General features: G+C 43.7%; 1 protein-coding gene across 6 annotated transcripts in view; it reads left to right on the top strand.

Moving 5' to 3' along the window:
• Positions 1 to 9,459, top strand: part of fgfr3 (fibroblast growth factor receptor 3) — a 157,043-nt gene extending 147,584 nt beyond the window's left edge. For all 6 annotated transcript variants that reach the window (XM_059649975.1, XM_048528393.2, XM_048528385.2 and 3 more), the window contains 2 exons: positions 1,218 to 1,323; positions 6,752 to 9,459. In XM_059649975.1, the coding sequence (XP_059505958.1) occupies positions 1,218 to 1,323; positions 6,752 to 6,916 (271 nt within the window). In that variant the 3' untranslated portion in view covers positions 6,917 to 9,459. The remainder of the gene's footprint in view (positions 1 to 1,217; positions 1,324 to 6,751) is intronic.
• The last annotated feature ends 5,303 nt before the right edge of the window (positions 9,460 to 14,762 follow it).

The following is a 14,762-nucleotide window of genomic DNA, read 5'->3' as shown; positions in this document are numbered from 1 at the left end:
GAAGTCCACATTGATACCATTGGGCTGCAGGGTTCCCAAGCGGAATATGAGTTGCTGTTCCTGCAACCTTCGGGTGGCATCGTTGTGGCACTGCAGGAGGCCCAGGATGGACATGTCGTCTAAGGAATGGGAGGGGGAGTTGAAATGGTTCGCGACTGGGAGGTGCAGTTGTTTATTGCGAACCGAGCAGAGGTGTTCTGCAAAGCGATCCCCAAACCTCTGCTTGGTTTCCCCAATGTAGAGGAAGCCACAATGGGTCCAGCGGATGCAATATACCACATTGGCAGAATATACCACATGTCCATCCTGGGCCTCCTGCAGTGCGACCATGATGCCACCCGAAGGTTGCAAGAACAGCAACTCATATTCCGCTTGGGAACCCTGCAGCCCAATGGTATCAATGTGGATTTCACAAGCTTCAAAATCTCCCCTCCCCCCACTGCATCCCAAAACCAGCCCAGCGCGTCCCCGCCTCCCTAACCTGTTCTTCCTCTCACCTATCCCCTCCTCCCACCTCAAGCCGTCCCACCATTCCCTACCTACTAACCTCATCCTGCCCTCTTGACCTGTCCATCCTCCCCGCACTGACCTATCCCCTCCCTACCTCCCCACCTACACTCACCTTTACTGGCTCCATCCCTGCTTCTTTAACTTGTCTGTTTCCTCTTCACCTATCTTCTCCTCTATCTATCTTCGATCCGCCTCCCCCTCTCTCCCTATTTATTTCAGAACCCTCTCCCCCTCCCCCTTTTCTGATGAAGGGTCTAGGTCTGAAACGTCAGCTTTTGTGCTCCTAAGATGCTGCTTGGCCTGCTGTGTTCTTCCAGCTCCACACTTTGTTATCTCGGATTCTCCAGCATCTGCAGTTCCCATTATCTGTACTAATAAAATGAGTCTCTTTCTGTGGCGTGATAATAAAATGTGAGGCTGGATGAACACAGCAGGCCAAGCAGCATCTCAGGAGCACAAAAGCTGACGTTTCGGGCCTAGACCCTTGGCCTGCTGTGTTCATCCAGCCTCACATTTTATTATCTTGGAATTCTCCAGCATCTGCAGTTCCCATTATCTCTTTCTGTGGCGTACTGGCTCTGTTGCTGTGCTGTAATGGGCTTCTGCAACACTGTCTATTTATCCGCTGTTTATTTGTATTTTTAATGTGCTTAACATTTGGAAGCTTGTTGTGCTTGGTTTAACTGTGATCCTGTGTCTTTCTCTAGGTATATGATAATGAGGGAATGCTGGCATGCCATCCCATCACAAAGACCGACATTCAAACAGTTAGTTGAAGATCTTGACAGGGTCCTGACGGTGACATCAACGGAGGTCAGTCTTCTAATCACAAAAAAAACTTAGAAAAAAGGAATTAGATGTTAATTAAGCTAATTTAAAAGCAATTAATACAAGTTCAAAATCTAAACATCATTCAAGAGCGTACTTATTTCTTGAGCTGGCCAATTTCTACGCTGGCCCCTTTAAGTATATCAGACTGAAGATTCTCGATAATTAAGATGTTCAATGCTGAATACTGTTGAAGCAGCAAATAAATCCTTGCCCAATTGGTAAATGGATCCCAGAGTCTGGGATTGGCACATACACAGCAGCATGGCCTGGCTCCTTTCTCAGCGCAGCCCCCCTGCTATTCTGACCCACCCAGCCCCAAACAATCTCCCTCTTCTGTCCGTAGAAGACACGCAAGGGAAACTCCTGACTCTGTCACCAACATCCGCATGTGCTTTTCTAGCAGCTAACACCAGATACCGTTCCAGAGTCAAAGCCGCGGCCAATTTCTAATCAGCAAAGCCCAGGGACACCAAGGCCAAAGTGACTTACAGCATCATAGGATTTTACAGTACAGAAGGAGGCCTTTCGATCCACTTTGTCTGTACTGGCTCCCAAAAGAGCTACCCAGCTGATCCCACTCTTCAGCCTTATTTCGGAGCCCTCTAAGTTCATCACTCGCAAATATCCCTTTTGAGATAAAGAACACAGAACAGTACGACAGAAGAACAGGCCTTTCAGCCTACCAAGATTGCCCTGACACATTCATAGCTAAAGTGTTCTTATATTTTCCTTTTTGAGTGACTACAGAACTTGCCACAGAGTTCCAGTATTTTCCAGCCTCACCTTCAATATACTAAGCATATTGTTGATGATGTAATTTGCAATAAAAAACGCTCTAAATGCTCACAAGGGCCACAGAACCTGGCTGACTTGATTTAGTACACTGTTTAAACTTTCGTCAGATAATAATTGGAAGTGATCGGCAATGCCAAATCTCCAGTGTGTGATTGTAAAAAGTTATCGCCAGGATTTATAGAGCATCCCTCCTGCCCAATAACTTGCCCCAACCAGACAGTTAACCTTTGACCTGGGAAGCAGAAATGGATTGTTGCCAAGTGTAACTATAAGTTGTAAGTCAGGGTTTCAGTCTGATTCTGGCACTTGGCAAGGACAGCTGTGGTGATCACGTTCCCAATAAACAGCACCATGGCCCTTTTATAATGTCACTATTCTACAGACCCTATCATGTGACATTGGGGGCTGAGAAAGAGACATACAGTTGGTAGTAAAACACAAGGACTATAGTACGTACACTTAACTCCTTAACATTATGGTCCTCATAAGGAATCCATCAATTGCTAAATTTGGAAAGTAAGTAGTTACCTTGGGAATTTGCTTCAAGTTTTTTTTTCACTGATTTTATACAATGTAAAACATTGTCAATGTTCAAACAGCGATACATGGGAAATATATTACTTCACAAAGTGTATCATCATAAGGAGAACTTACACTTGACATAGTCTACAGGGAAAGTTTGTTCTCCTATAATTACTATCATTAATCAGAAATTGTTAATGGTTATATCACCATGTCTGAATTAAGAACAATGCTGAAAATTCATTGAAGGGCTTCCATGCTTTGTAAAGTAAAGGAGCAGGACTTTAAAAACTGGCTGCATTGACCTCATTTCTCAGGCACTAAATGGCCTCTTAGAATCATGCAGTACTGAGTAAAAAGGATTGGGACAAAGTTAAGGACTTTGAGAGTTCCACCACTCAGGAGCAATCGTGTGTACCACCTACAAGGTGCTCTACAGAAATTCACCCGGGCTCCTTAAGACAGCACCTTCTAGTCCCATGACCACTTTGATCTAGATGGACAAGGGCAGCACATACATGGAAACACCAACGCCTGCAAGTTCCCCTCCAAGCGACACACGGTGCTGACTTAGAAATACATCACCATGTCACTGAGTCAAAATAATAGAATCCTTGCAGTGTTCAAAGAGGCCAATTGTCCCATTGAGACTGCACCAATCCTCTAAAGAGCATCCCACCTAGACCAGCTTTAGCATGGCCAATCCACCTTACCTGCGCATCTTTGGACTGCGGGAGGAAACCCATGTAGAAATAGGGAGAATGTGCAAATTCCACACAGTCACCTGAGGCTGAAATTGAACCCAGATCCCTGACGTTATGAGGTAACAGTGCTAACCACTGAGTCACCATACCTCAAATTGTGTTCCTAATGTTATTGTGGGTCTACTGGCCAATTGACTACAGCAGTTTAAGCAGGCAGCTTACTGCCACCTTCTCGAGGGAAATTAGGACTGGGCAATAAATGCTTGCCCAGCCAGTGACACACAGATCCCTTGAGTGAATAAAAACAAGTTTTTGATTTGAGGATGATAATGCACTAAATCTTTGAAGTGCAAATGAGGTCCTTAGGCTCATTGACACTCCGCCAACAAAAAAATTACTTTAAATTTGCACTAGTCCCACTTCCCAGCTCTGGGCCTATCATCTTGAATGTTATGGCATTTCAAGGGCTCCTACAGGTACTTTTAAAAGTTCATCCCTCAACTACCCTCCCAGGCAGCGTATTCCAGACTCCCACGACATCACACAAATTCCCAATATGGTGGGAAGAAAGCCCATTGTTGTTACAGGCCTGATGTATTGGTACAGGCCAAAAAAAGAATTAATCATGGTCCATGCTTGAAACAGGCCTTCAGCCAATCAGGACACCAGCTTTAGACACGCAATGCAATTTTAGTTTGCATAAGAGCTGACAACACTTAGCAAAATCAGGCCTTAAGGCAGCCTAATAATTAAAGAGAGTACTAGGTTTGGTAAGGTGGACCTCCAATTGCACTAATCAGGAGGCAGTAAAGATGGAAATGGGGGAGAGGGGGGCTCTGAATGCCATTCCCTGCCCTTGACTCCAAAACCCCCAAATCTCACTGCAACCCTGCCTCTAGAGAAGAATATATAAACATTACTTACTTTCCTGTCAATTACGTTCCCCAGGGAGTAGACTTCGGCTAACAAAATGTGAGGCTGGATGAACACAGCAGGCCAAGCAGCATCTCAGGAGCACAAAAGCTGACGTTTCGGGCCTAGACCCTTCATCAGAGAGGGGGATGGGGTGAGGGTTCTGGAATAAATAGGGAGAGAGGGGGAGGCGGACCGAAGATGGAGAGAAAAGAAGATAGGTGGAGAGAGTATAGGTGGGGAGGGTAGGGAGGGGATAGGTCAGTCCAGGGAAGACGGACAGGTCAAGGAGGTGGGATGAGGTTAGTAGGTAGATGGGGGTGCGGCTTGGGGTGGGAGGAAGGGATGGGTGAGAGGAAGAACAGGTTAGGGAGGCGGAGACAGGTTGGACTGGTTTTGGGATGCAGTGGGTGGAGGGGAAGAGCTGGGCTGGTTGTGTGGTGCAGTGGGGGGAGGGGACAAACTGGGCTGGTTGAGGGATGCAGTTGGGGAAGGGGAGATTTTGAAACTGGTGAAGTCCACATTGATACCATTAGGCTGCAGGGTTCCCAGGCGGAATATGAGTTGCTGTTCCTGCAACCTTCGGGTGGCATCATTGTGGCACTGCAGGAGGCCCATGATGGACATGCCATCTAAAGAATGGGAGGGGGAGTGGAAATGGTTTGCGACTGGGAGGTGCAGTAGTTTGTTGCGAACTGAGCGGAGGTGTTCTGCAGAGCGGTCTCCAAGCCTCCGCTTGGTTTCCCCAATGTAGAGGAAGCCACACCAGGTACAGTGGATGCAGTATACTACATTGGCAGATGTGCAGGTGAACCTCTGCTTAATGTGGAATGTCATCTTGGGGCCTGGGATAGTGGTGAGGGGGGAGGTGTGGGGGCAAGTGTAGCATTTCCTGCGGTTGCAGGGGAAGGTGCCGGGTGTGGTGGGGTTGGAGGGCAGTGTGGAGCAAACAAGGGAGTCACGGAGAGAGTGGTCTCTCCGGAAAGCCAGCCCAGTTCGTCCCCTCCCCCCACTGCACCACACAACCAGCCCAGCTCTTCCCCTCCACCCACTGCATCCCAAAACCAGTCCAACCTGTCTCTGCCTCCCTAACCTGTTCTTCCTCTCACCCATCCCTTCCTCCCGCCCCAAGCCGCACCCCCATCTACCTACTAACCTCATCCCACCTCCTTGACCTGTCCGTCTTCCCTGGACTGACCTATCCCCTCCCTACCTCCCCACCTATACTCTCCTCTCCACCTATCTTCTTTTCTCTCCATCTTCGGTCCGCCTCCCCCTCTCTCCCTATTTATTCCAGAACCCCCACCCCATCCCCCTCTCTGATGAAGGGTCTAGGCCCGAAACGTCAGCTTTTCTGCTCCTGAGATGCTGCTTGGCCTGCTGTGTTCATCCAGCCTCACATTTTGTTGTCTTGGATTCTCCAGCATCTGCAGTTCCCATTATCTCAGTAGACTTCGGCTGGCTGTTTTTAATGCACAGCAACTCCCAGCTTCTGATTAGCTAGCAGTTTGTAGAGACATCCCCTGCCAAGGTGCTGAAATGTGAGCTGGCCAGTGTGCAGATCGGTGGAATTTTCTCAGCATTGAGAGCGCCACCTATCATGGCCCCTCTGCAGCCCACCCTTTAAAGGAAATAGGAATGTTCTGCAGGCTCAAGCCATAAACAATTAGAGTGACCATCCATGATAAACTGATCAGAATCATGCAAATTTTATGGCTGGGAAGGTTTCAGGATTGCTGACACCAAGACAGGATGAGCCTACTTTTTAAAGTGTACCTGGGGATGGAGGGAAAGGAGGTAAATAAGGGCTTGATCGTAGTGAACGATGTGAGCAAATGTCTTTCTACGGCTTATCACCTTAAACCATGAGTCCAGACTCTTATGTGAAGAAAGCCCCCTTGGGGTGGGTTAAATCAATTGATCTGTATCTCAATACCTTCAAGATGGAAACACATTACAGGATAATCCACATGAAGAACAAAATTGTTCACTCTTGTGTGGTAATGTGCGCCATATAAATTAGCACCATCATAATGGAAGCATAGATTGGAGTCTGCCCCATGTTGAAATTGCAGTGTTTTGGGAGAGAAAGAGAAACTTGCATTGGAAAAGTGCTTTTCTTGCTCTCAGGAAATCCCTGAGTGCTTTGTTGTCAAAAAAGTACATTTGAAGTGATAGTAGATAAGTGTTGACCAGGAAACAGGTTCAAAATAATGCCATGGGATCTTTTACATCATCTCTCAAAGGCACACATGTAATGTCCCCTCAAAAAAATAGCTCCTGCAACAGCAAAGCAGTCCTTCCCAACCGCACTGGACTGTCCCACTTTCGTATTCGGGTTTACAGTATTAACAGTAATTTACAATTTTCTGACCCACAGAACCACTGCAAACACCTCAACGTAGGTCGGGAGATCTATGATCAGTGTTCATGACATAGAAGGTTTATAATGTTTTCTCTTTTCCTTTGTATTTCAGGAGTACCTCGATCTGTCAGCACCTTTTGAGCAGTACTCGCCAACATGCCAAGATACTCACAGTACGTGTTCCTCCGGAGATGACTCCGTTTTTGCCCATGATGCTTTGCCTGACGAACCTTGTCTTCCCAAGCACCAGCAGTGCAATGGTGTCATCAAAACATGAGACTTATTTGAGGCAAAGAGAAACAGGACTATAGAATGCTGAATCACGGACAATTCATACTGAAGGAAATACACTGTATCATCTGGGACTCCTGTCCTCACTTTACTTCCCATCATTTTTGAGCCTTACATCTTCAAATGCTGGACCCATCTAAAACAAAAAGTACTGCTCAGCATGAAGAAACCATTTTACTTTTGGAAAACAGAAACAGAAATGAAATATTTTGCAAAAAAAACCCAGAGTTGATTAATCTTGACCTCTGGCATTATGACTGCTAAAGGAACCATTCTGTGCCTAAGTTGAAAAGTGCGAGCTAAAGAAAGGAAAGTGAAACAAAAGACAATTATTTTTCTTTACAAAAGAGCATTTAAATACTTTTTATTTGAGTGAAGCTGCAGATTGCAGGAGAGTTGTAAATATATAAATATGAATATTGTATGATAATGTTTTTAAAAAAAGACAGTTGTATACATATGATTTGCTTGTTTAGAAAAATCACAAATATAAACATGGCTACAACTATGAGGAAGCAAATCCTAAAGTCATTGCAGTCTAGGATATTCAGTATTAATCTGGAAATTATTAAAGAAACACATTGTGTAGTGAGTGAGGGGTAAAGTAGTTCAAAAACCATTAATTATTGCAATCTGATTAGCAAACTGTATATTTGTAAAGTTGTTCATAGACTTTAACTATCATTTTGGTTAAGAGATTTATGAGTATATAGCTTATTTACTAATTACTGTACACATCTATAGTTACCTAGGTTCTTAATTTTTGTTTTACTTGTTTATAATTTTTAATTTATTACCCGTTTAAAATTGGTTAGACACAGAAGTAGATTATGGTTCAAGAGGAAAAAAAATTAGAATCAAGTTTTCAGATGCCATGTAAAATGAACATTGTCAGTTTTAATTTTAGATTGCAATGATTTTTTTTCTGTTAGTTAGAAATTTGATCCTCGAATTGTACTGACTTATCATAACAAATGAAGGTTTGCCCTTTGTGGCTGATTTTTGATCAAAACACAACAGAGCTGGAGTGTTGACTATGAATGTTAGCCACATGGTGTGGATCTGGTGCCTTCCTGGCAGCTGCCCTGTGAAGGAGAGCTGACTTTGCTGCCTAGGACAGTTGCAGATGTGTGTGAAGTGCTCATACTGAATACCTGTTAGAATCAGAGTGCGGCGATGGATTTTGGTCTTCCAGAGCTGGGCTTGTGTCTGGAGAGAGCATTTTCTCGGCTTATTTACACGTCGGGTCAGATTCTGATGCCTGTTATGGCTGGGGGAGTATGACATCACGAACCAAGCACCCCGTATGAAAGGAGCATATTGCTCAACGTTAAAGCAGATTGACATACCTATGATTTACATTTCTTTTCCCCACCCCCCAACCCATCTTGGCCCCCATAGGGTAACGGTGCCAAAATTGGACAAGTGACAGCACTGAATGTGCAAGTGTGTTGAGGTGTTGTGCTGGCACTTTGTATTGTTGTAACGAGAGGGTGCAATGACAGTGAATGTCCATAGCATGAGAAAAAGAATTGCCAGTCAATCAATCTCTGATGTCAGTCATACTTTTGTGGCTTGCAAGTCACTCCCTTCTCTTTATGCAGATCGTGCCACAAGCACAACTTATGTGGTGCAATTTAAATGTAACGTGCAATTTTGCAGAGAATTCATTTGAGGTAAAGCCTTTTTTACATAAAAAAAGAAAAATGACTAGAACAGATGGCCAAATAGGTAACTGTCAGTTACCTTTGTAGTAGACCAAGAAAACTTCTAACCCAGAATAAAGTTCTCTTTGATTTTAAGTAGGATTCTGCAGATGAAACAAAATCAAAGAAAAAGTTTGGTGGGATTCCTGCTAAAATCAATTAAAATTCAATTTGCCTCCCTTAAATTTTATTAGGACCGTAAAGCTCTTACTCTGTAGAACTACTAATTTACTAGATTGATCTTATCTGTTAACTCTTTGATACAAAGGTAGGAGTCCTGTAGCTGTGTAATTTTTGTAAAATGAAAAGACACTTTGTTATTTTCTTACCGATCGCTGTTGTTGTACATTCCAGGTACCTAATGGTTAAAAAAAATCTTTTCCAATATTTGAAATTTGTGCATGATTTACAAAAAAAAGAACTTAGATATATATCTAATTTATTGAGCTTTTTTTTTACAAAATATATGTATTGTAGCTTTGACTGAACTTAACATTTGATATCCAGTTCCCATTATGTAGATGTAATAGTATCAAGCATTACGGGCAATAGATGAGATCCCTAATTTGTTTTGTGGTTAATTTGAACCACTGCCTATAATTCATACATTCACACTCTTAGTAGACAGAGGTAAGCTGATGGAAAACTGTAAAATCCACATTCAAACCTATTTGCCTGCCTGAAGCCTGTAAAAGGTCACAAACGGTTGTGTTGGAGTTTAAAAAGAAACTAGCACTGAACAATATCTGTCTGCCTTTATGAAACTTTGTTATTAACATGGAACTATTCCATTCCACAAAAATAAAAGGATATTGTTTTCAAATGCAAGAGTTTCCATTCCTCATTCTTCATGGCCTTATAATTGGTGTGATTTATAATGGGTTGGAGTTTCCTGCCAAGGTAATATTGCTGACGAGTGTTATAAATTAAACCATTGTAACTTCCAATTCTCCAGTGACAAAATGTATGCTCGAATTTACTGGTGAACAGGGTAAAGCGCACCACAATGAGTATAGCAGAAAAGCAGAAACAGAACAGAAATGGCCAGGTGGAAAGCTCAGTTTCTCTATTTATCTACACACATGCCCAGAAAAACAGATAATTTAGAAGACATGAAGGGTCTAGGCCTGAAACATCAGCTTTTGTGCTCCTGAGATGCTGCTTGGCCTGCTGTGTTCATCCAGCTTCACACTTTGTCATCTTGGATTCTCCAGCATCTGCAGTTCCTATTATCTCTAATTTAGAAGACAGATTGATTACTGGAATATCTTTCTCCACTCGCTAGCTCTTTGCAAACAGCAGTGCTTAAATTAGATGACCTGACGGGTAGAAACAAGTCGAAGATCAATTCTATTGGACTAATGGACTGAGTTGTACCAGCATGTGAGGTTAGGTTTGGAGTTGAGCACAGGTAGCAGCTGGGAAAGCCTGAATGGGACAGTTGCCCATTGTTGTCCCTTCATCAAGCGTGGCCACCACTCACTGAAAACAGGAGGGTTATCAATCCAAATCTTCCATAGAACAGTACAGGCCCTTCAGCCCACAATGTTGTGCAAACCTATTATCCTAGTAAGATCAATCTACCCCACACACCCTACATTTTACTATCCTCCATGTGCCTCCATGTAAGAGTCGCTTAAAAGTCTCTAAAGTATCTGACTCCACTACCACTGCCGACAGCACATTCCACACGCCCACCACTCTCTGTGTGAAGAATCTACCTCTGACATCCCCCTTATACCTTCCTCCAATCACCTTAAAATGATGCCATTTTGTAATAGTTATTTCTGCCCTGGGAAAAAGTCTCTGGCTATTCACTATCTCTATGCCTCTCATCATCTTGTACACCTTTATCAAGTCACTTCTCATCCTTCTTCGCTTCAATGAATAAAGCCCTAGCTTCTTCAACCTTTCCTCATAAGACCTGCCCTCCAGTCCAGGCAGCATCCTGGTAAATCTCCTCTGCCCCCTCTCTTAAGCTTCACATCTTTCCTATAATGAGGTGATCAAGAATGAACACAATATTCCAAGTGTGGTCTAACCAAGGTTTTATAGAGCTGCAGCCTAACTTCATGGCTCTTAAACTTAAATTCCCCTGCCAATGAAATCCAACACACCATACACCTTCTTTACAATCCTATCAACTTGGGTAACAACTTTGAGGGATCTATGGACGTGGACCCCAAGATCCCTCTGTTCCTCCACACTGCCAAGAATCCTGTCATTAACCCTATATTCTGCATTCAAATTTGACCTTCCAAAATGAAACACTTCACACTTTTCTGGGTTGAATTCCATCTGCCACTTCTTTGCCCAGCTCTGCATCCTGTCAATGTCCCGTTGCAACCTCCAACAGACCTCCACGCTGTCCACAACTCCACCAACCTGTGTGCCATCGGCAAACTTACTAAACCACCCTCCCACTTCTTCAGCCAAATCATTTATAAAGATCACAAAGAGCAGAGGTCCCAGAACAAATCCCTGCGGAATATCACTGGTCAACAATGATTAGATTCTTGCCAATTGTCAGCTCAAACCTGGATATTGTCGAGTAGTTGCATTTTGACATAACTAGAGTATTTTATGAGTCGCGAATGATGCTGAACATTTTGCAGCCACTTATAAACATCCCACTTCTGACCTTATGATGCAGGGAAGGTCATTGCTGCAGCAGCTGATGACGGTCAGAACTAGGACACTACCCTGAGGTACTCTAGAGCTTGTGTGGCATACTGATGGTGTCCTGCCTCGCCCATGAAGCCTAGCTTCAAGTCCTACCCACTCCAAACATGTGCCATATTATATCTGAAGATGTCAGTTCAGAAATATCTAGCCTGAGCAACTCCTACAGGAATGTCTTGTTGCTGAGCTGATTGCATTTCATTGGTTGGTAGCCATTGCAGTTGTTAAAGGTTTATTAAGACCTATTTTAAGAGGCTGACTAGAATTTTCCATCAGCTTCTAGGTGCTCAGAGAAGACCCTGTTGTAGTACAGTGGTAGTGCCCCTATCCCTGGACCAAGAGGCTTGGGTTCAAGTGCTACTTGCTCCTGAGGTGTGTAATGACATTGATGAAAAGTGATCAGTCAGGTTGATCAGAAAAACAGGTTAAATGTTAATTTTTTTCTTTAAAAAAAGCTAGTTGCTGAAAGGTGTTGGAGGAACAGTGCAGCAGTGAGACTGTCTGCATCAGGCCATAGATAGGATGGGATGGAAGGAATGCTACAGGCAGTGGGAGGAATGTTGCAGGCAGTGGCAGTCTGCCTGGCTTTAATTGCAGCTGCAGACCTTTTTTTTAGATTTTAAAATTAAAAGAATAGGACGGGGTGTCTACATCTTGAGGCTTGCTTTGTGCCTCTTTAATTGGATGGTAATGCCACAGTCTCTGCACTAACTGCTGAATTTGGGGAAATCACTGCAGTGAGACAGGTTATCACGAAGGGGAATACCTCTGACCCTTTTAGCCTCTTCCGGCAGAATCCTGAAGCCCTTGGGGAAAATTGCAGCCCAGACTTTCAGAGAATATCTAAGGTTTATGGGTAAGTGCTGCCTGGATTTGATCTTCGGACAAGTCCTCACTTTACCAAGACAACTAGATAGGGGAATTAGTTCATAGCCAATAAAAAAGAGCAATGTGCCTAGGAATTCTTCAAAAGGCTGCTCGAAATTCCCTTTGGCTGAATTTTCGTATTTCATTGATGATTTGATTTCCATGCCCCAAGTAACAGAATGGTTCATTTTACTCTCATTGCCTAGTTTGCTGCCCTGACATTCAGGGGCATCTTCTGTGCTAGTTCAGTTTTTATAAACCTATGTCTTTTTCCACTCAAGGAGGTTCAATGTATAATTGTTGTTCTGTGAATGAGCTAGAACATAGAACATAGAACATTACAGCACAGTACAGGCCCTTCGGCCCTCGATGTTGTGCCGACCTGTCATACCGATCTCAAGCCCATCTAAACTACACTATTCCATGTACGTCCATATGCTTATCCAATGACGCCTTAACTGTACCCAAATTTGGCAAATCTACTACCGTTGCAGGCAAAGCGTTCCGTTCCCTTACTACTCTTTGAGTAAAGAAACTACCTCTGACATCTGTCCTATATCTTTCACCCCTCAATTTAAAGCTATGCCCCTCGTGCTCGCTGTCACCATCCTAGGAAAAAGGCTCTCCCTATCCATCCTATTTAACCCTCTGATTATTTTATATGTTTCAATTAAGTCACCTCTCAATCTTCTTCTCTCTAATGAAAACAGCTTCAAGTCCCTCAGCCTTTCCTCGTAAGACCTTCCCTCCATACCAGGCAACATCCTAGTAAATCTCCTCTGCACCCTTTCCAAAGCTTCCACATCCTTCTTATAATGCGGTGACCAGAACTGTACACAATACTCCAAGTGCGGCCGCACCAGAGTTTTGCACAGCTGCAGCATAACCTCTTGGTTCCGGAACTCGATCCCTCTATTAATAAAAGCTAAAACACTGTATGCCTTCTTAACAGCCCTGTCACCCTGGGTGGCAACTTTCAAGCATCTGTGTACATGGACACCAAGATCTCTCTGCTCATCTACACTACTAAGAATCTTACCATTAGCCCAGTACTTTGCCTTCCGGTTACTCCTACCAAACTGCATCACCTCACACTTGTCTGCATTAAACTCCATTTGCCACCTCTCAGCCCAGCTCTGCAGCTTACCTATGTCTCACTGCAACCTACAGCATCCTTCGTCACTATCCACAACTTCACCGACCTTAGTGTCATCTGCAAATTTACTAACCCATCCTTCTGCGCCCTCATTCAGGTTGGCTACATTTGGTTGAGAACTTTAAAATAAAAGAAAGCTAGCTGGATATATAATGATAGATAATAAGAGTTTGTGGAGATCTTTAAAAAGTTGGACATCATTTGGTATATAAAACTAATAATGGAAATTAAGGAAATGAATCGAACAAATACTTTGGATTGGTCTCCATTACAGAAGATACAAGTAACATCCCAAAAATAGCTGAAATTCAGGAAATAAAAGGGAGGGAGCAGCTCAAGTAGAGTCATAGAGATGTACAGCACAGAAACAGACCCTTCAGTCCATCTTATCCATGCCAACCGGATACCCTAAATGAATCTAGAGTCATTTGCCAACATTTGGGCCATATCCCTCTAAACTCTTCTTATTCAGGTGCCCATCCAGATGCCTTTTAAATGTTGTAAGTGTACCAGCCTTCTGTACTTCCTTGGCAGCTCATTCCATACATGCACCACCCTCTATGTGAAAAAGTTGCCTCTTGGGTCCCTTTTATGTCTTTCCCCTCTCACCTCCCTCTACATTTAGATTCTCTTGCCCTGGGGCAAAGACCTTGATTATTCACCCTACCCATGCCCCTCATTATTTGATAAACCTCTATAAGGTCATCCTTTGGCCCTAAGGGAAAACAGCTCCAGCCTATTCAGCCTCCACTTATATCTTAAACCCTCCAACCCTGGCAACATTCTTGTAAATCTTGTCTGAGCCCTTTCAATTACACAACATCCTTCCTATAACAGAGAGGCCAGAATTGAATGCAGTATTCCAGACGTGGCCTAACCAATGTCCTGAATGGCTGCAACATGACCTTCCAACTCCTATACTCAGTGCACTGACAATAACTGGCCACTGACAGCTTGATTTTTGCAGCAGCAGGGGGAGCAGTGAGATCGAGGACCAGGGGGCTGCCGGGAAGGTAAGTTCTTCATTTCGGCAGGGGAGCTAAGTGGGAGCAGTCGAGCTGCTCTCTCAGAAGGTGAGTGAACTGATATATTTGGGCAGTGGCTAAACCCGAGACACTACATGTGCAGGGTCTCCTGACCGCCCTCCTCCTCTAACCGAAAGAAAAGACTCTGGTGTATTGATAAGGTGAGGATTTTATTTTTCGTTTTTTAATCATGTGCTGATAAGTAGAGTGATTGGTAAATTTTTTTCATTTCATTTACCAATTATTTGATATTATAGCAGGACTAAGCTAAGCTTAAGAGTAAAAATGGCAGGAGATCCCACACCCGTGTTATGCTCCTCTTGCTCATTGTGGGAGCTCAGGGACACGGTTGATGTCCCTGACTCAGACATGCACAGTAAGTGTGTCCAGCTGCAG

The sequence above is a fragment of the Stegostoma tigrinum genome, chromosome 1, assembly GCF_030684315.1.
Source record: "Stegostoma tigrinum isolate sSteTig4 chromosome 1, sSteTig4.hap1, whole genome shotgun sequence".
Classification (NCBI taxonomy): domain Eukaryota; kingdom Metazoa; phylum Chordata; class Chondrichthyes; order Orectolobiformes; family Stegostomatidae; genus Stegostoma; species Stegostoma tigrinum.
The sequence above is the reverse complement of the archived record's forward strand: the minus strand, read 5'-3'. Positions and strand labels throughout refer to the sequence as shown.